General features: G+C 45.1%; 1 protein-coding gene across 4 annotated transcripts in view; it reads right to left on the minus strand.

Moving 5' to 3' along the window:
* ICK (intestinal cell kinase) overlaps nucleotides 1-22,703 on the minus strand; it is a 233,865-nt gene that overhangs the window by 167,985 nt on the left and 43,177 nt on the right. For 3 of the 4 annotated variants that reach the window (XM_030198957.1, XM_030198959.1, XM_030198960.1), the window contains exon 3: nucleotides 8,976-9,030. In XM_030198957.1, the coding sequence (XP_030054817.1) occupies nucleotides 8,976-9,030 (55 nt within the window). Of the gene's footprint in view, nucleotides 1-8,975; nucleotides 9,031-19,609; nucleotides 19,668-22,703 lie in introns of those variants that run through there. The other variant, XM_030198958.1, reaches the window with a different exon arrangement.

A 22,703-nucleotide genomic window follows, 5' to 3' on the forward strand; every position in this document is an offset into this window, starting at 1 on the left:
GAATGCCTCCTGAAGTTGCTCCGGTAGAGTACATTGTACCCCAGAGGCATTTTTTTATATTAAAAATATGATTACACTGGGCTCGCTTCTTTAATTTACAAGCTAATAGCCAACTGGCTTTATCACCAAATTCAAAATATTCCTGCTGCACCCGCTGCAACTGGGCAGAAAGCTCATCCATTTGAACCTTATTAAGTTGCAACCTAAGCTGATGTAGGGCATCGGCTCTCTTAAAATCAGAGAGATCTGCCTCGTGCAATTTCTCCAACTGTGCTATTTTGCCTCTAAGGGTCTGTTCCTGAGCAGCCCGGGTTTTATTAAGATGGGCCTGTAGCGCTATAATGTGTCCACGAAGGATTACTTTTAGGCCTTCCCACAAAGTGAGTGGCACTATATCTCCAAGGTCATTAAATTCTAAATATTCCATAATATATTTCTCTAAAGTTGATATGTTCTGTGGATCTTGTAATAGCAACTCATTCAACTGCCAATATCTAGGGCCCTTAGGTATATTTATTACCCCCAGAGTCAAAACCACTGGGGAGTGGGCAGACCAGGTGCGAGACTCAATCGTTACTGTGTGCAGAGTACTTGCTATAGCCCCGTCACCCAGCCAGAGATCAATCCTAGAGAAGGTATTATATATAGGGAAGAAGTAGGTGTAGTCCCTCTCTTGGCCATGATTCCCATGCCAGATGTCAACCAGCCCCCAGCATGCTATAAAGCTTTTAAATAAAGTTCTCTCCCACCTAGCATAATGCGCCTGCCCTGCTGAATTATCTAGTGACTGGTCTATTTAAGATTAAACTCATCCCCTACCACTATCTGCCCTTTAGCATGGCGCTGTAATATCCTCTCCAAGTCTGCTAAAAAAGACCCTTGACCCTCAATAAACACATGAGAATGTAAGGAATTCCTCCACCTATGGGATCTCAAATGGCCACAAATGCAAGCAACCCATGTCAAAGGGCACACACTTGATCTCATCTCACACAAACTCTCAACAGACCAGAACATAATAATAACAGATATTAAATGGTCAGAAACACCCTGGTCTGACCACTACAAACTAAACTTATCCCTACACTGGCGGAACACACATCCTACAGAACAAGAGGTCAAGTAGACACGAAAACATTCTGGCAACAAATATACAACAATGAATGGACAGCACAAACAGACTCCATATACTACCTCATGGAATGGATAAAAGATGCAAATGCATACTAGATGAAATAGCACCCTTACGAACAAGAACGTCACCTAAGCTTAACTCGATACCATGGTTCAACGATGAACTGAAAAAGCTAAAATCACAATCCAGGAAACTTGAACGAGTATGGAAAAAAAAACAAAAGATGAACACACACTCAACACATGGAAACAATCACAAAGAAAGTACAAGTACGCTATAAGACAGTCCAAAAAATCTTACTATAAAACGGAAATAGGAACAGATTACAAAGATATGAAGAAATTATACCAACTCGTGAACAAACTCCTAGACACCAACCAGGTCACTACATCGAATACAGACATCCCATCTGCAGATAAACTTGCTAAGTATTTCAATGAAAAAATTGTAAACCTACGCAACACACTACCTCAGAACAACACTGACATCGAAAACTTCCTTAATGAATTAGACCCAACCACTGGAGAATACCCGGCTGACCGAACCTGGTTAAACTTTGCCCTCCTTGCCGTCGATACAGTTACACAGGCGATCAGCAGGTTCTCCAACACCCACTGTAAACTGGATACCTGCCCCAACTACCTTATGAAATCCGCCCCAGACTGCTTCATAGCAGACCTCATATCCCACCTAAATTACATGCTAAAGCAAGGTCTCTTCCCTAAGGAAAATGGCAATATCCTACTCACCCCAATACCAAAAGACACCAAGAAAAAAATCCAATGAAATCACTAACTACCGTCCAGTAGCATCCATTCCATTGTCAGTCAAACTGATGGAAAGCATGGTAGCCAAACAACTTACAGATTATATAAACAAATTCTCAATATTACACAAATCACAGTCAGGTTTTCGCCCCCTCCACTGCACAGAAACAGTGCTACTCACTCTCCTAAGCAAATTCAAGCAGGAAATAGCAATAGGCAAAAACATCCTCCTCCTCCAATTCGACATGTCTAGTACATTCGACATGGTAAACCATAACATATTAATAAGATTACTAGATAAGTTCGGAATTGGTGGAAACACACTTAGCTGGATCAAGGGTTTCATAACCACAAGAACATATCAAGTAAAATCAAACTCAAACATATCATCACCGTGGAAAGCAGTCTGTGGAGTACCACAAGGATCACCACTATCACCGATCCTCTTCAATCTAATGATGACCCCACTAGCCAAGTCCTTATCCAACCAAGGCCTTAACCCCTTCATCTATGCAGACGATGTTACAATATACATTCCTTACAAATCTAAACTGACAGAAATCACCAACGAAATCAAGAACAGCTTGAACATCATGGACGCGGTGCAAAGAAAAGCTACGAGGATGGTATGGGAGTTGCGTTCCAAGACATATGAAGAGAGACTTGTGGACCTGAACATGTATACTCTGGAGGAAAGGAGGAACAGGGGTGATATGATACAGACGTTCAAATATTTGAAAGGTATTAATCCGCAAACGAATCTTTTCTGGAGATGGGAAGGCGGTAGAACGAGAGGACATGAAATGAGATTGAAGGGGGGCAGACTCAGGAAAGATGTCAGGAAGTATTTCTTCACAGAGAGGGTGGTGAGCACTTGGAATGCCCTCCCGCGGGAGGTGGTGGAGATGAAAACGGTAACGGAATTCAAACATGCGTGGGATAGGCATAAAGGAATCCTGTGCAGAAGGAATGGATCCACAGAAGCTTAGCTGAAATTGGGTGGCGGGGGGAAGAGGGGCTGGTGGTTGAGAGGCTAGGATAGGGGAGGGCAGACTTATAACGGGGTCTGTACCAGAGCCGGTGATGGGAGGCGGGACTGGTGGTTGGGAGGCGGGAAATACTGCTGGACAGACTTATACGGTCTGTGCCCTGAAAAAGACAGGTACAAATCAAGGTAAGGTATACACATATGAGTTTATCGTGGGCAGACTGGATGGACCGTGCAGGTCTTTTTCTGCCGTCATCTACTATGTTAGTATGTTACTATGACTCATGGGCAAATGCATTTCAACTAAAACCCAACAAAGAAAAAACACACTGTCTCATCCTCTCATCACAACACAGCGTGGACAACCCCACAATCATCAACACCCCAGATTACACCCTCCCTATCTCAGACAGCCTGAAAATCCTCGGTGTTACAATGGACTGTAACCTAACACTAGAGAGCCAAGTGACATCCACAACAAAGAAAATGTTCCACTCAATGTTGGAACTCAAACATGTAAAACAACTCTTCCCGAGGGAAACATTTTGCAACCTGATATAATCAATGGTACTAAGCCAGGTAGACTACTGCAATGGAATTTATGCGGGATGCAAAGAACAAACATTAAAGAAACTTCAGACCGCTCAAAACACGGCAGCTAGGCTTATCTTCGGAAAAATGCGACTTGAAAGCGCAAAACCCCTCCGCATTGCCTTCAAAATCTGCACTCTGGTTCACAAAATTATCTACGGTGAAGCCCCGGGAAACATGACAGACCTGATCGACCTACCAACTAGAAACACATCCGAATCAGCACGAATGTACCTAAATCTGCACTACCCAAGCTGCAAAGGACTCAAATATAAATCTACTTACGCATTCAGTTTCTCCTACATAAGCACACAACTGTGGAACGCATTACCAAAAGCCTTGAAAACCACGTATGACCACCTAAACTTCAGGAAATCACTAAAAACTTACCAATCCAACATAAATGACGATCTCTGCAACGCACCAAAACTAAAGTACGTAAAGGACATGACTCAACTCTTCCGTTGTACGATTCCCAAATGTGGCTGCGCCACATGAACTTTATCTTACCACAAGATCACTTTGTATTTGTTTACAATAGAGTCTGCAAACGCAGCTCCGGTACTATGTAAGCCACATTCAGCCTGCAAATAGGTGGGAAAAATAAATATATTGACAGCAAAGTATTCAGATGCTATAACTAACAGATATCTGCCCTCTATATCGCGCTCATGAGTCCTTGTGCCGGGCGGAGCACAGGGACAAAGACTCGAACCTGCGCTCTGCTGGGCAGCCAAGCAACCCCGAAGCTTCACCTGTGGTGACCGCCGTTCCCCGAGGGTTGAGCCCCCAGGTGCAGACAGCTGACAGGACTTCCGGATGCAGGCAGGGGTCAGGGCCGCAAGCAACAGCCAGGGAGTAATCTGAGTTCAGGCCGTAGGCAGAGATAGGCAGCAGGCAGAGGTTAATCCAGGTTCAAGCAGTAGTCAGAGTCAGGCAGCAAGCAGAGAGTCTCCGGGTTCAGGCAGTAGTCAGAGGCAGGCAACAAGCAGAGAAAGTGTCCAGATTCAGGCAGTAGTCAGAGGCAGGCAGCAAGCAGAGAGTATCCGGGTTCAGGCAGTAGTCAGAGGCAGGCCGCAAGCAGAGAGGATCCGGGTTCAGGCAGTAGTCAGAGGCAGGCAGCAGGCAGAGAGGATCTGGGTTCAGGCAGTAGTCAGAGGCAGGCCGCAAGCAGAGAGGATCCGGGTTCAGGCAGTAGTCAGAGGCAGGCAGCAGGCAGAGAGGATCCGGGTTCAGGCAGCAGTGAGAGGCAGGCCGCAAGCAGAGAGTATCCGGGTTCAGGCAGTAGTCAGCAACAGATAGACAGCAACAAGGGTAGTAGAAAACACACAAGAGCACAAAGCAAACCTATTGAAGTAGAAGCCGAAGCAGTGAATGGGAGTGAAGCTACTCCTGAAATAGCCCCCACCATCAGGAGAAAAGGAATCAGCTGGCAGGGAGAGCCTCCTGTTGGCTGGCCAGCCGGAAGAGGAGGAGTCTGGCTGCGGGGCTCCAATCTTGTGAAGCAGGAGGCGTGGTGAAGAATCCAGCGTTTCCGGACGACAGGCACGCAACAAGCTGGCTTCTTGAGCGCAAACCCCGTGTCCAACCGGAGCAGGTTGGGGTGATTCCCGGAGCACCGGCCCTACCAAGATGGCCGGCACTCCGCGTTAAATGATCTTGACAACGCTCAGAGCGCCAGTCCCGCCTAAATGGCCAGCGTTCGGCCCCGCGGGAGCGCTCCGTCCCTGAAGAGGTGAGGAGCGTGACACTTTATCAGATACAGTATTATGTATTTGCCATGGGAGAGCAGTTGACAAAGCTATAAGAACCCCTTTTGTTTTCTGATTAGTGATGTTGGAGGCAAATAAAATAGTGGGGAACCGTTTATGGCTAACCAATTTTTCATGCTGCTGTTTCAAGTGAGTCTCCTGAATGAATATTACATCTGCCCATAGGCGCAACATTTCTTTATACATTAGTTTTTACATTTCATAAGTGAATTAAGGCTGTGAACATTAACAGTAACACAGTTAAAACACAGTCATGATCCCCATATCAATTAGCAAGCCTAGTCAGCCACCACCAGATAACCAGATACCATATGGAATCCCCCAGACCCTCCACCGCCCCCCCCCAAAGCCAACTATGACATGTCAGTCTACCAAATTGTGACATGTCTGCAGGGGAAGGAAGTGAGCCCCTGATCCATCTGCAAGTCAAATTTAGTTGAACCTCAACACATGCCATTGTTAATGCTTACTGCCATCTGGCCAGCTTATCTAGCATAGCAAAGTTTCTGGAACTGTCAGCCTCATCCTGGCCCAGATGACGGTATAGACTGTTTCCCACAGACCTGCCTCCTAAGGCGGCCCTTCCCTTGGGATACCCGGTGCCATTTCAGATTGTCCAGCTTCTTGCTGCCAAGCTGCTGATGCTTTGCAGGTGGGGCGGATAGGTCTCCTGTAGATAGGAATTCCTGTGCCTCTTCCAGCGAGCCCACTCTGTATTGTTTGCCCTCTTTGTAAAACACTAAGACAAAAGGGTGCTGACACTTTTAATGAATCCCCTCCTCTCATAATCGGTGGGTTAGAGGATGTAATTTACTCCGCCGCTTAAGAGTGGTAGTTGACAGATCGTGGTAAATCTCTATTGGGTAACTGTCCCACACAATGGGGCTTGCCGCCCTCGCTTTGTGCATCACGGCTTCTTTCAATTTAAATTCAGCAAAACATACCACGATATCCCTAGGCGTATTAGGTCTTCTCGTCCCCAAAGCTCAATGGGCTCGCTAAACACAAATGGAGGCAGGGGCTTGAGGGTTATCAGGATCAGAGAGCAGATGGGCCGCGAGGCGCTGCACAACTTCTTCACAATCTGAATACTCAGGTAACTCTGGCAGCCCACGAACCCATATGTTGGAGCGACGGCTCTGATTTTCCAAATCTTCCACCTTGTCTAATAAATACCAGGTTTCTCGTTTTTAATCTTGTAACTGTTGTTCAAGTGCAGTTAGAGACTCTGCATGCTCTTCTAGACCCACTTCCGTTTCAGGTACGCGGTTGCCCAATTCCGCTATTTCTCCATGGAGGTCTGCTCCCAGCGTCGCCAAATCTTGGTGCGTTGCTTTTAAATCTGTTCTAATCTCCTGAAGCCAAGTGCATATTGTGGTCCATGAACCATGCTGCTGTGAAGGCTCCTCACCAATATCAACGGGCAGAGTTACCCTGCGGGGGCTGCTGGTTTTCCACTGCCCGGGCACCATATTCCTCGAGGTGCGCAGTCAGAGACACCGCCTTCTGTTGAAAAGCATAAGCTTGTAAATCAACTGTTTTTGTTCGTGAAGCAGTCATGACCCATGTAGTATTCCGTGCCCTCCAGTCGGGAATGCACCACGTGTGGTATAGCATTGAGGAAAGCTGTTAATAGAGCTAATTGTTGGCAGAGGGAGCTCCGTTTTCAGGATGCCATTCGGGTCTGTGATGTCACTTCCTCTCCCGTTCCAAGACAACTTTTTTCAGTTAATTTAGAAAGAAAAACAAGATTGGACAGCAGATAAGGGTCAAGCGATGATTTCTTGATAATAGGTTTAACTATAGAAGTTTTCCAAGTAGTGTGAACCAACCCAGTAGAGAAACTATTGGTGACCATGGACAGATCAAGAGGGAGCAGGCCTAAAAAAATTAATATTTAACCATGAAAGAGGAATCAGATCTAGAGGTCAAGTGGTTTTTGGCAAGGAGGAAAACAATTTCTCAAGACCAGTAAGAGAGGAAAGATTAAAATGGGACCAGGAATTAGGAAAGAAAGAAGGAGATGAAGAGGGAGAGACTGAGAAGGGGAGGGAGAAAGAGACAGAGGGGGAGAGGCACAAAAAGAGGAACACAACAAGAAGACAGATGCAGACAGAAAGTCCGGGCAAGAAGACTTCAGGCCAATTGTGGACAGAGGAGTAACAATGCTGAAAAGTTGCTTGGGGAGATTAGTAGCTTTAGTGATAATAGAAGAGTAATAATTCTGCCTTGCCAGGTGGAGCTGAGCACAATAGTAGTACAGACTGGAGGAGTAGCGATGATGATCGGACACAAGTTTAGTACAGCGCCAAATGCGCTCAAACTTGCGAAGCTGCCTCTTAAGAGTTCTGAAGTTACCTGAATACCAGGGTATATGAGCAGGCTTAGAGGAACACATATGGGCTGGAACATGGGTAGAAATCATAGTAGTTAGAGAAGAATTCCAGAGCTGAGATTGCTCTTCAAGCGAGTGGAAAATAAAATCTGATGGGGAAAAAAAAGAAGAGGCGGGGGGAAGAGAGAAAGGGTAACTGCAGAGAAGTCAGGGCGTGACGAAGGATGGGAGGCAGAGGTAGACGGGAGAGATGGGAGCTGAAACTGAATGAGAAAATGATCGGACCATGGAACTGGAGTAGCAGAGAAAGCAGAAAGGGCTAGTGAGTCTGAACCACAGGAGAAAACTATATTAAGGGCCTACCCAGCTTCATGGGTGGGGAAATGAATGAACTGTTCAAGATCCAAATCCGCTAGTAGAGAAAGCAAGTGCCTGCCTGAGGCCCTTACGGAGTATAAGAAATAGATGTTAAAGTCTCCCAAGACCTTCCTACTGATTAATTTTAAGTTAAGATTCCCTGGATCATAATACCCAGCACCTTCCAGCTGTATATTTCTCTCTTTTCTTTATGGTAGCTTTACCTCTCAGGACCTCTCCACAGCAGTCTATCTCTAGCTTGTTCCTGAATGCGTGAGATCCATCTACTCATAGTCCAATATCAAGTACCAACGCCTAAAGACAATCCAGTTATATCCAGGACCTCCAAAACTTGGTACTATATTCAGCATTCTATAACAAGTGATGTTAAAAAGCTACATATTTTTGGTCTGACTTCCAATACATTAAGATGATGGGTGTCTTCACAGACTAACCATTGAATTTAGCATAGTAAATACAAGACGACAGAGGAACAGTGACTGGATAGCTTGCTCATGAACACCAAGTATGTTTTTACAGACTGTTCAGGGTATAAATGACTTCCTACTCATGGTCTCGTAACTAGTGATGGTATCTTGTGTGCTTATGCAGGAATAAAGTAATGCACTGTTGCCAAAAGTAGATCAAGATCCCCTAAAAGGTAGAATCAGCAGTGGATAGTGTCACAAGAAACAGGGATGGACCCTACTCCCCATGAAGTGACATGCAGAGAGAGCTGGTGAACAAGCATGCATTTACAGGACTCATCCTCTCCCCTGGGGCCAAGCATGCCGCGATTCAAGCTGATTACTGCTTTTGCCATCAATGATACTGCTTTCCCACTTTGGGTGCATGGGGAAATGAGAACGTGGGCATAGGAGAGGGAGTGTAGGACAGTTGCAATATTTTGTTTTCATATTTGTCTGTGGCTCAGATGGGAGTATCCTGTTGCAGAAGTTAGAAACAGGGCCACCATACCCTCTTGCCAGAAAAAGATATTCTATTATTGTCAGCTGAAAAAAACACACACCTTAACTTCTCGGAGATTCATGCATTCCTCCCAGGAATAAAATTTTCTCTTCATCCTAAGAAAAGAAAAATCATACCAGTAATTAGATCGAAACTCAGTGACAACAAAGCTTAGCCATTAATCATACTTTCACTACGATTGTACACTTTCAATGTATTTATTTTACTGTAGCCATGGAGCTACATGCATATACAAGAGGAGACTTTGCTTCTTATACATTTTAGTGACAACATTTACAAGTATAAAATGGTGGATTTTGGAAATCTGTATGCTTACAGCATATGGATTAAGCAGCATCTTCCAATCTTTGTGTTATGATTCTGTTATGTTTCTGCTTGAATCCTACTAGTCAGACAGGGGAATGCTTGAAACCGCTCCTGATTGGTCCATCAGGGGCCGAGCTGATGTCAGTCTGTCTACATAAGCTCGCCCCTCCCAGCAACCCCTGCTTTGGCATTTACTCTTACCTGCTTAAAGCCCTCTTTTGCTTGTGTGAGCTCTGTGCTTGTGTGAGCTGTTAGCTCTGTGCTTGTGTGGATTCCTTTGCTTGTGTGAGCTGTTAGCTCTGTGGTTTCCTTTGCTCTGTGTGAGCTGTTAGTTCTGTGCTTGTGTGAACCCCTTTGCTTTGTGTGAGCTGTTAGCTCTGTGCGTGTGTGGAGGATTTCTCCTCTCTTGGTTGGAGTTTCTGTTTGCTCTGTCTCTGTCCCTGTGTGGCTAATTACCCCTCTCCCTTCACCTGGTAATCTCTGTGTAGCTCTGGTGCTGAGTGGTGAGTTACTTCTCGGTCTGCTCCAGTTTCTTGTTTTCTGTCTTCCTTCTGAGTTCCCTTATGCTGTGTTTATTTCTGCCTGTCTGGTCCTGTCCCTTGTTTCTCTTGGTGGGGGTTGGTTTGTTTGTTTTTCTTTGTGGTTCCGATCAGTGGCGTAGCCAGTATGGGGCCATGGGGGCCTGGGCCCCCGTAGAGTTGCCCCTGGACCCCCCTGCCGACGACCCTCTCGACCCCCCTCCTGCCAACCCGCCGTCGCCTACCTTTGCTGGCGGAGGACCCCAACCCCCGCCAGCCGAGCTGAGGTCCTCTTCTTCCCATACCCGCGCAAAGCTTCATTCTAGTCTGACGTCCTTGCAAGGCTTCGTTCTGTTTTTGTGAGTCTGACATCCTGCATGTACAACGTGCAGGACGTCAGACTAGAATGAAGCCTTGCGCGGGATTGGGAAGACAAAGACCTCGGCTTGGCTGGTGGGGGTTGGGGTCCCCCGCCAGCAAAGGTAGGCGACGGTGGGTTGGTGACGGGAGGGAGGGGTCGAGAGGGTTGTCGGCAGGGAGGGGGGTCAAAGTTGGCGGCGGGGGGGTCAGCAATGGCGGGGGGGGGGGTCGACGGCGCCGGGGAGGGGGCTAAAATGTGCCCCCCTCACCTCGGGCTCTGGACCCCCTCCCACCGAAGTCTGGCTACGCTCCTGGTTCCGATTACCGCCTTGTGCCTCAGCTTTCTGTTTGTGTGCTGAGCTGGGTTTAACCCTTTGTCTGCAGAGCTCCTCTGCTTCCATGTTACTTGCCTTATTCTCTGCCTCAGCTTTCTGTATGTGTGCTGAGCTGGGTTTAAACCCTTCATCTGCAGAGCTTCTCTACCTCTGGCAGTTATCTGGTTAATGCAGTCGTCCCTTCATGACTGTTCCAATACTTCCTTTACTGTACTGCCTCCTGGTTACTGAGTACTGTCCTTTTCCTGTTTTGCTGAGGTTCTCTGCCTACAGTATCGTTTGTCGTGTTCCTGTGTATGCTACCTTTTCTCCTTGACCGCTAGCACAAAGGGTGTTGCCGGTGCCCCAGTCCCCGGTATGGGACACCTCGTTTAGTCTCTTTCTCCCCTCCCAAAGAGTGTATTGGTTCCAGGTAGGCCGTGAGGCCCACATGCTTGAGTTCTGAGTGTATCGGTTCCAGATAGGCCGTGAGGCCCGCCTGAATGCCCTATCTTCCCCTTTCTGGTAGTGTAAGATTGGTTGTGTGTGTCTGTGCAGGGATTGGTAGCTGGGGTCGTGTATTGTACCTCTTCAGTCCATCCTAGGCCTTGGCCTAAAAGCTATTTTAGGCCTCGGCCTAGGTCCAAGGTCTCACGTCCCGACTAACACTTTGGCAGCCTGAGGTGGTTTTTGAATGCCAGAGAGGTAAGCATAATTCACCCCTCAAGCCCTCGTCCAAATGAGATTTTAGATAAGAGCCAAGACTTATGAACAACTCAAAGCAGGTGTAAATGTTGATGGGAAAATTTACCTAGATATATGTATTCGCCAGTCTAAAATACTCAGTACGTCTGCTTTTAAAGGACCACCTAAACTATGCCCAGAACATAATTCCTATAAACCCTGAAATGCTGCTGCATATATTTATTTTAAATATTTATATTCTGCGTTGTCCACTATTTTAATCAGATTATATAAAAATGCATATAAAAATTACCTTAAAAACAAAATACATAGACTACACTAGACAGAAAAAGGAGCAATAGGGAAGCCTATAAAATCAAGGCTCCAGCTTCAATTGTGGCCTACCACAGGCTCTGGGGTCATTCTGAGCATGCACAAAAGTTTGCATATGCCCAGAACGATCCTGGCTCCGACCAGGCCTGAAGCAGGGGATTCTCCTGCTGGCCTGCCTTTTCCAGAGCTCATTCTGTGGTCTGATGGTGACGTGGCTAAACGGGCTTGAGTGCTGCCAGACCCCAAAGAGCCCCAGAGCTTTCCCCAGCCCCCAAACTGGCTACTGGCCACCAATGTCAGATGGAAATTGGGCCAAGAACAGCCCGAAGAGGTTCGGAACCTGCCCAGATCAGGACAGACCCCCGAATGGGTTCCAACAAAGGACTGACCCCAGACCGCCCCAAAACGGCCCAAAAACACTCTGGGCCACCACAGAACCCCCAGGGCTCAGGTAAGCCCTCTTTAAAATTTAAAAACAAACTTTTTTTTACCCATTTACATTACAATATCAATTGTAAATATATTACATATACATTATAAAATTAAAGATAGAGAAATAAGAAAGCACAAATTCTACGGAAAAGGAGATCATAAACAGGGGGGAGGAAGTGACGTCACGGTGCTGGATGGCTGCTTGAGTTCTTAGCTCCTGCACCTTCCTACCTTCATTAGCAAAATCTGCCACCATCCGGCCCGATTTCGGTCTCCCTTCATTACCACTGACACCGAGAAGCTTAATTCTACATGAGTAAGGCTGCATCGGCGGCTCGGAAGGAGGGCAAGTGCCATTCCATGAGGCAATCGGGTAAGGGCATTCAACACCATGTGTCGCCCGCATGCTTCTCCCACTCCGATTCAGACTTGGCCCTGTCCCAGATAGAAGCACAACATGCCTGCTCTAAAAGGAGGCTGTCTAATGACTTAACTAAAAGTTTGGGTGCAATACGTGTGGAGATTAAATCCTCCAAAGAGGAAATCTTGGCGCGCATGGCCGCCATTAGCACTAATCTCCATGAATTGGGGGGCCGAGTGGAGGACTTAGAGGTGCATATGGATGAGCATGCGGAACAGATGACTACCGCAAACTCTCAACTCTCTCAAGTGCTGGCTCATTACGAAGATCTCCAGTATAAGGTCGATGACTTAGAGAACAGAGGACGCCAAAATAATCTCCACTTTCACAGAGTACCAGAAGCAGGTGATTCAAAGGATGTCTCCACTATAGTGCGTACAATCTGTGATAAGCTGGCGGGCACAGATCTGGATCCAAGTGAGTGTGTGATTGAGACAGCGCATAGAGCACTGGGGAAACAGGCAGACAATCGCCCTCAGGACATCATAGCACGCTTTGCCTCATATACCTTTAAAGAACGCATGCTGCAGAGTGCCCGTCAGAAGTCCTCGGTGGAGTATAACAATGCCAAAGTGGGGGTCTATCAAGATTTATCGCTGTTTACTCTGGCCCAGAGGCGAGCCATGAAACCTGCTCTGGATATTTTGATTAAGGAAAAGATTTCATACCGCTGGGCTTTTCCTTTTGCACTCTGTTTTACGGAAATTGCATCGTATTCGTCATCTCACTGAGGCCTGGACGATTCTGCATGATTCTGGTTTGGTATATCAAGCAGCACCGCCTGTAGATCTTGCCCTGTCGACAAAGGCCAAGTTGCAGAGATGGAAGCGAGTGACCTATAAAGCGAAGAAACCTGCTGCTCTTACTTGACTTGCTCCTTTTGACTTTATTTGGACATTTGATTAAGGTTATGGATCGCTTGGATCCTGAAGGGTACTTTGGATATAAGATTTTAGGCTGGATGATTTGTGTATTTTGGTTGGAGGGGAGGGGTGTGGATATGTGTGGAGAATGAGGGGTTTTTTGTTTTGGTTTTTTTTCTCTTTCTTTCCTCTCTCTCTTCTATCTCCTTTATAAGGTAGAGTGGTTATGTGTGTGCTCGTGGGAGACGAGATTTATTCATAAAGCAAAGGGAAAGCGTACTGTTTTTATTTGCTTTAACCTGGACTGATGAGACAAAGTCAGCACGGATTTAGTGAAGGGAAGTCTTGCCTCACCAATCTAATGCATTTTTTTGAGGGGGTAAGCAAACATGTGGACAATGGGGAGCCGGTTGATATTGTATATCTGGATTTTCAGAAGGCGTTTGACAAAGTGCCGCACGAAAGACTCCTGAAGAAATTGCAGAGTCATGGAATCGGAGGTAGGGTATTATTATGGATTAAGAACTGGTTGAAAGATAGGAAGCAGAGAGTAGGATTGCGTGGCCAGTATTCTCAGTGGAGGAGGGTAGTTAGTGGGGTCCCGCAGGGGTCTGTGCTGGGTCCGTTGCTTTTTAATGTATTTATAAATGACCTAGAGATGGGAATAACTAGTGAGGTAATTAAATTCGCCGATGACACAAAATTATTCAGGGTCGTCAAGTCGCAGGAGGAATGTGAACGATTACAGGAGGACCTTGCGAGACTGGGAGAATGGGCGTGCAAGTGGCAGATGAAGTTCAATGTTGACAAGTGCAAAGTGATGCATGTGGGTAAGAGGAACCCGAATTATAGCTACGTCTTGCAAGGTTCCGCGTTAGGAGTTACGGATCAAGAAAGGGATCTGGGTGTCGTCGTCGATGATACGCTGAAACCTTCTGCTCAGTGTGCTGCTGCGGCTAGGAAAGCGAATAGAATGTTGGGTGTTATTAGGAAGGGTATGGAGTCCAGGTGTGCGGATGTTATAATGCCGTTGTATCGCTCCATGGTGCGACCGCACCTGGAGTATTGTGTTCAGTACTGGTCTCCGTATCTCAAAAAAGATATAGTAGAATTGGAAAAGGTACAGCGAAGGGCGACGAAAATGATAGTGGGGATGGGACGACTTTCCTATGAAGAGAGGCTGAGAAGGCTAGGGCTTTTCAGCTTGGAGAAGAGACGGCTGAGGGGAGATATGATAGAAGTGTATAAAATAATGAGTGGAATGGATCGGGTGGATGTGAAGCGACTGTTCACGCTATCCAAAAATACTAGGACTAGAGGGCATGAGTTGAAGCTACAGTGTGGTAAATTTAAAACGAATCGGAGAAAATTTTTCTTCACCCAACGTGTAATTAGACTCTGGAATTCGTTGCCGGAGAACGTGGTACGGGCAGTTAGCTTGACGGAGTTTAAAAAGGGGTTAGATAGATTCCTAAAGGACAAGTCCATAGACCGCTATTAAATGGACTTGGAAAAATTCCGCATTTTTAGGTATAACTTGTCTGGAATATTTTTACGTTTGGGGAGCGTGCCAGGTGCCCTTGACCTGGATTGGCCACTGTCGGTGACAGGATGCTGGGCTAGATGGACCTTTGGTCTTTCCCAGTATGGCACTACTTATGTACTTATGTACTTATGTACTTACTGCCCTGGCTTGGTTCATTGACCTACGTATTGGTTTGACTGGAGTGTGTAAGGGACTTTTGCGGTAAGATTTAAAGGGGGTTGGTTTGTTAGTGGGGTTGTGAGACAGAGGAGGGTGGGGGGAGGTGTGTGTGTGTGGCTTTTTCCTTCTTTAGCATGGCAGATTAGGAACATGCGTGTATGTGGGAGAGGGGAAGTGGGAGGAGATTTGAGTGGGCTTCTGGGCACCGGAGGGGCTTACTATACCATATCCCTCTCTATCCCTATCCTTTTTGCTTATCCTATCTCTGTTTATCTTCCCGTATCCAACTCATTTATTTAAAACCTCCCTATTATTATGTTTATTCAGCTTGTAATATTTCTCCTTACAAGACTTTGTTATTCTAGTTACAATGTAAGCCGCATTGAACCTGCTATGTGTGGGAAAGCGCGGGGTACAAATGTAATAAATAATACTCATTTCCCATTCAGTGGTCTTGGTTGACTTCTGTCTGGTGGTTGATGGTGGGCGGGGGGGAGGGTGTGGTTTTGGGGGGGGGGGGCTACTATCTGGTGGGGAGAATTCTGAATGTTGTAATGGTTTTGATGGGTTCTCAGGGTTTTCATTATCTTTGTATTTTCGCTTACTTGACTTTCTCTATACATTTATTTATTTATATCATTTATACCCCACAATTTCCCACCGCTGGCAGGCTCAATGTGGCTTACAACATTTAGATAACAAACAGGAAAGTACAATAAATTGAAAATGATACGGGTGGTGGGAAGGTACAGGGTTAAGAGAAAGTAGTTAAGTCCACAAGATCTTTATATGAGTTGAAGTCCAGGAATCACAGAGGAAGGACAGGATCTTTAGGGTAAGCTTGCCCAAATAAGTAGGTCTTGAGAGACTTCCTGAAAGTCAGATCTTGAACCGTTTTTACAGATTTAGGCAATGTATTCCACAAATGAGTGCCGATATAGGAAAAGGTGCTGAGCCCCCCCAAACCCACTCCCCACAACTGTACACCACTACCATAGCCCTTAGGGGTGAAGGGGGCACCTACATGTGGGTACAGTGGGTTTTGGAGGGCTCCCATTTACCACCACAAATGTAACAGGTGGGGGGGATGGGCCTGGGTCTGCCTGCCTGAAGTGCACTGCACCCACTAAAAACTGCTCCAGGGACCGGCATACTGCTGTGATGGAGCTGGGTATGACATTTGAGGCTCGCATAGCGGCTGAAAAAATGTTTTTTAATATTTTTTTTGGGTGGGAGGGGGTTGGTGACCACTGGGGGAGTAAGGGGAGTGATCCCGGATTCCCTCCGGTGGTCATCTGGTCAGTTCGGGCACCTTTTTGAGGCTTGGTCTTGAAAAAAGGGACCAAGTAAAGTCGGCCAAATGCTCGTGAGAGACGCCCTTCTTTTTTCCATTATCGGCCGAGGACACTCATCTCTTAACCACGCCCCCGTCCCGCCTTCGGTACACTGCCGACACGCCCCCGTGAACTTTGGTCGTCCCCACGACGGAAAGCAGTTGAGGACGCCCAAAATCGGCTTTCGATTATGCCAATTTGGGCGACCCTGAAAGAAGGACGCCCATCTCCCGATTTGTCGGAAGATGGGTGTCCTTCTCTTTCGAAAATGCTTCTGATAGTGTATAACTCTCTCTTTCCTTCAGGTCTTGTAACAGGGCCCTTTACTCACTGGCCCTCATTTGGGCTTGCCGGGTCAGCTTTTTGAGGACGATGGGTTGATCTCTTTTTCTGCACTTGCGGAGGAATATCCTGTTTTGCCGAACGAGGTTTATGCCTACACTCAGTTGCGGCATTTCCTCTCCTCTCCAGAGGTGAAGGCCAGGGTACTGCGGGAGGACTCTTTTTCTTGAAGACTTTTGTGAGGATTCTAAAGGTACAAGGGGGCTTTTATCTTGTTTATATAAATATCAGAGGACAAAATTGCATCCCCAATTGCTACATCGCTTACATTGGCATCGAGAGCTGGGGGTTAAAATCGGGGATGACAACTGGAATCTCTTGGAAAGGGCCTTATTGAAAATGTCGATATCTGTTTCCTTTAAAGAAAATGTGGTCAAGGTACTATATAGATGGTATCTTACTCTGGTTTGCATGCACCACGTTTCCCTCTGCTTCTCCTTTGTGCTGGCGGGGGTGTGGGCAAAAAGGTACGATGGGCCATATTTGATGGTCTTGTGCTAAGATACGTGCTTATTGGAAGGCCATTCAATTTAAGCTTCAGAGATGGTTAGCAAAACCTATTAAATGGGCTCCAGAATTTATTCTATTTCCTAAGAAGCCTCCAGGGCTCACAAAATCCCAAGCTTTGTTGATGAGACATGCAATATCAACCACCAGGGTGACTTTGGCCTCTCGGTGGAAGTCTCCTTTAATTCCTTCTCTTCTTCATTGGTTGAATAAACTTTGGTACATTTGTGAAATGGAGAAACTCTGGGTGACGCGTTGTCATATCCTTACTAAGTGGGAGGCCATTTGGTAACCTCAAGACCAACTGTTCTTGTTAATTGGACGTGGGTGGGGTGGATAGGGGGGTTTAGGATGGGGAGGGGGGGGTTTCAGGAAGGGGTTGGACCTGACAAGGGTGGGGGTTTGGGTGTAAAAGGGACGGTTCTCCTCTGAAAAAGTTCTTCCAAAAAAGTTAGAAGTTTATGCCTTTGTTGTCAAAACTTTTTCTTATTGAGATTTCCTAATAAGTTGGGAATTGTATTTGTTTCAATTTACTGCATTTTCAATACTTAATAAAGACTTCTACAAAATTTAAAAAAAAAAAAAAAGGAGACCATAAACAGAACACTGCTGCTATAGATCCCAGAACTTGAGCACTCTGGTACCTGTAGGGGTAAAAGCCCCTGGCATAATATAAGCAGCGTATTAGACAGCTTGATTATACCAGATCTGCGGTACATCCTACACAGCTCACAAAGGGGTCCTTTTACTAAGGTGCGCCGAAAAATGGGCTGCACTAGTGTAGGCACGTGTTTTGGGCGAGCGCAGATCCATTTTTTAGCGCTCCTATAAAAAATGCCTTTTTAAAAATTTTTGCCGAAAATGGACATGCGGCAAAATTAAAATTGGCACAAATCCATTTTGGGTCTGAGACCTTACTGCCAGCCATTGGCTTAGCGGTAAGGTCTCACGCCTGCCCGGTTTCCTTTGTGTGCAGGAAGATAAAAGTTATTTTCCAGTGCGTGTAGCAGACGCGCGTAAAAAATGAAATTACTGCCCAGGCCTCATGGTAGCCGGGCAGTAACTCCAAATTGACGCATGCTGGGCGCGTGTAGGCGCCTACGCAGCTTAGTAAAATGGCCCCAAAATATGCAGTGCTCTATGCTAAACTAAAGAAAGGCTTTTGCCCAGACATGCTTTTCTGAAGAAAAAAACCTGTGACCCTGTTACAACTGACCAGATAGCGACTCGACTGATGAAAGCAAGAAGGAATGTGGGCAATTTGAAAAGGACCCTTGGCTATATCAACCCAGCCTGCCTGAAGCCCAGAATTCAGGGAAAAACCTCCAGAGTAACATCATAAGACATTCCTGTGGTTTGTCTAGCCAATCACTTTCTACGATGTTATCATCAAAGACAATGGTGATATCATAATGATATAAAAAGGCACCTGCTGTGGCAAAAGATAACAACCTTCCTATATCTACTTCTTCTTCATCTCATCTGAGGAACACATACGATACTCCAGAGCATCAGATCTCCAGGAATAGCTGAAAATAAACAGCGAGCACCACCTGTGGCAAGGCAAACACCTGCTGTTCTAGTCATCCTCGAGAAGGAAGAGATTTACAACACCTACCCAGATTGTATAAATCAAGATCTGTAATCACTATACTGCTGGGGTACACAGGTGGTAGTTGACATAGGAAGAGTGTGTGTTTCATTCTAATTGATACCTGGCTAGTGTTCACTCTAGCATTTCAAGAACTTTTATTATAATTTTTGTTCTGTTCATTTATGTTCCATATTCAATCCTTTAAAAAAAATCCCTTTGTTACTGTTATTACTTGCATGTGTCCTTGCAGTTTATCAGTGTATATCCAGAGAGAAGTAGAACTTAGGTCAGCTAAATAAGGATGTGGTTTTATTCCAGAGTTCTTCACATTTATTATTTACATGTCTTTATCCTACCCCTAACACCTAATGGTGATTAGTGGTATTTCCCTCACATACTGCTTCTTACAAATAGTTATCCAACAACTGGAAACCTAAGTGTTAAAGGCCTTAATGAAAAAATATGTTTTGAAACCTCTCTTAAACATCTAGAAAAAAAGTTTCTAATCACAAATGTAATGGCAGAGTGTTCTAGAGAATGGGACCGGTGACCCTAACAATGGAGTGATGAACATCTAATCTGACACGCCTAAAATGTTTGGACTACCAGAAATGTTTTGCTGAGAGGATCACCATGCATGTGGAGAAGAATGGGAGATCAAGAACAATGACAAGAAGAGTATTCTGATATAACAGATTTTGTGGACTAACATGAATATATTAAAAACATATTCTATAGTAAACAGGCAACCAGTTCTCATTTTCCAAACATGGGGTGATGTGGTCAAATTTTGGATCAGCTGTAGAAGTCTAAAATCTATTGTGCAAAGACCATGGAATAAGGCATTACAATAGTCCCAACTGTTTATTACCAGAGCACGTAACAAGGTCTGTAGGGCTTTTTTTCTATCATTAAAAAGTTTTTTGAGCAAATCATTTTATTTGAAAAAGCATTTACTCACTAAGTCGAAGACATGAAGAAGTAAATTCAATTCAGGATCCAAAGTTACATACAGTATTTTCACTGATGTTGCAAGGGAGATCCGGGAGGCAGCAATAACAATGGAACAGAAGAGTGATGTGATTTCCTTCCTGGTAAACAGAAGAGTTCTTGTTTGGTCAGGATTCAGCTGTTAGCTTTCAGCCAGGTGGTAAGCATGGCAAGCTTTGTGTTGACTAAATGTCTTGTGGATTCAATGGATCTATGCCAGACAAAATCTGGATATCATCAGCATAAACAAAAGGGGTTAATTCCAAAGTCTGGATCAGGCTGGTCAAGGCAGCCATGAAAACAAACAGAATAGGGGTCAGAAGTGATCCCTGAGGTACAACACATGCAAAATAATAACAAAAACAACAGAATTTGTTGACCATTTGTACCTATTCGGTTCTAAGCGGGTTATAATGCTTAAATGCTTGAACTCTGCAACACAGCAACACTAAAGTACACAATGGACATAACACAATTCTTCCGCTTTACGATTCCCTAATGTGACCGTTCCACATGAGCCTTATCCTACACAACATCACTCTGTATTTGTTCACACCGAAGTCTGCGAACGTCTCTCCAGTATTATGTAAGCCACATTGAGCCTGCAAATAGGTGGGAAAATGTGGGATACAAATGTAACAAATAAATAAATAATAAAAGATAACCAAAGCAAATCTGGAAACTATATAATCTGATAAAACATAAAATACATTTCAAATTAAGTAATCATTATAACAAATGACTGCATCCTAATCAGTGTATCAGAGGTGGTATCAGAGTAGAACACAATGTAACTTTTCCCTCCCTCCCAAACCATGATAGCCCCCTACTGCCACTATCTCCAATCCCGCTCCACCAACAGTCTTACTTAGGTCCACATCTGTGCACCCAGGCATGTCAGGATGCAAATATTCTCCAGAGCGTTTGAATGATCACAGTAGTTTACATCTCTTCCCAGCTAGTACCAAGTTCTTCTCTGAATATGCCACAGCAGGTCTTTTGTGGTTTCTCTCTCTCTTCTCTTCCCATTTGTTGGTGTCCATTAAACTGCAATTTTGGGATGTTGATAATTATGCAGCCTTAGAAATATGTCCCAAGTCATACAAGACTTTTCAGTCAGCTACAATTTCTTGGAACCTCCGTGAGTCACTTCCATTTTGGTGCTGTCTTTGTAGTCATTTTCCATGTTTCACAGGCACAGATTGCAGTTGGCAGGAGCACAGATCTTAATTTTCATCATAGTGTTGATTGCTGGGGGAGGAAGCAGCACTTCACATCTCAGTCAGGCTGAAAGTAGTGACTGCAGTCACAGAGGAGTGAGCAAGAGGCAGCATATGCAGCTCAAGCTGGTGGCAGCAGTGATTGTGTTAGAAGCTCAGGTAGGTTCAGGATGCAGTGGTGTTGACTGCTGGTGGAACGGAGGGGGGAAGCAAACCTGCAAGAATTCCAGCTGGGTTGGCAGTAACAGTCATCACTAGAGGTAGAGGAAGCAGAACTGGGAGGCATTTATGGGGATTTCAAAAATCTGGCTCTTAACTTTGTGCACTTTCTAGTCAGGCACATGTGGTTATTAAAGAAAGCATGGGCCTGCTATCTATGTCAAATTATATGTCCCAACACACTAGTTGAGAACCACTGTTTTAAAGGAAGTTTAACTGGCAGGTATAGTGACACAGATAAATGCTAGGAAAATGAGTATATCCAGCTATAATGACCTGAATATCACCTCTGGAAGATTTTTGTTTGTTTGTTTTTCTGCCTTATCCTGGACTATCAAGCATAAAGAACTGCTAGACCATCAAACACAGGATGGGCTTGAGCGAACTTTGATTTTCTTTCAGTCTTACCAATTACATAATTAAAAAAAAAATCATATACCAGTAGTAACAAAAGTTATGACGTCAGCAACATAAGATTCTGAGAAAGGAGCATAGACTCAGATTGCCCTTGCAGTATCAAGTGGCCTAATCCATACTAAGCCTATGACTGGCAGCTGCTCTTTGTTGCGGAAGGGTACACTCCAGCAAGTGACCTGACCTGGAGTGGAGGAGTGGCCTAGTGGTTAAAGTGGTGGACTTTGGTCCTGGGGAACTGGGTTCAATTCCCACTGCAGGCACAGGCAGCTCCTTGTGACTCTGGGCAAGTCACTTAACCCTCCATTGCCCCAGGTACAAATAAGTACCTAAGCCGCATTGAGCCTGCCATGAGTGGGAAAGCGCGGGGTACAAATAAAAAAAAAAAGTCCAGTTTTTCAAGGGATACTGCCATGTCCTTACCCCAGTTCTATTTTAGTTTGCTGTATGAGTCTTGGGCCTCAATTCTTAGAGCCAGTGCAAGTTTTCAGCAAGGCTGTTTTAGAGAACTGTCCTCTGATCACTGCAGCTATGAAATCGGCCCTATGCATTTATTTAAAGGAGCAGACATGCTCAGGTCTACAAGTATAGCACCAGAAGTCTAACCTTACGAGATAATAACATCAGATGGGTCTACTGGTGGCTCAGTCTGAACAATGAGTGATGTCAGTTTTCAACACTACACACCTTCAGCTCATCTATGTGAAGGAAAAATGACTGAAAGTGTTTACATTCTTCCACAAGAAAGGCCGGAACTTGGTCCTGAAAACAAACAGTAATATGAGGTACACTTCACCACACCACCTTACTGACCACAAGAAATTACTTTTTCAAGGGTCAATACCACAGTGATAAAGTGAAAATCTCTTCTCATAGAAGGCTTACCTCATGTTAAGAAGCCAGCCACAGGGTATTACAGAATGTTTCTAGTTTACAATAAAGTCAATTTTCCTTTATTTTTTATAAAGAGGAAATCCCTAGCATTCTAAGAATAGATTAATGCCCAGAAAAAAAAATAAACAAACTTGTGGCTTCTTGACTTTGAATATTAGAAGGTGAAACACTTCAGGTGCTAAGAACAGTAAAATGCTGACGCAAGTCCTGCCTACCTCTGTCATGTTCCACCTGAGGTAACATGTTTGTAAAGATACACCTTAAACAAACATTTTTGCACACCAGCTGATGAGTTCTCTTATGAAGCTATAAGCTGCC

Source organism: Microcaecilia unicolor, chromosome 3 (assembly GCF_901765095.1).
Source record: "Microcaecilia unicolor chromosome 3, aMicUni1.1, whole genome shotgun sequence".
Lineage (NCBI taxonomy): Eukaryota > Metazoa > Chordata > Amphibia > Gymnophiona > Siphonopidae > Microcaecilia > Microcaecilia unicolor.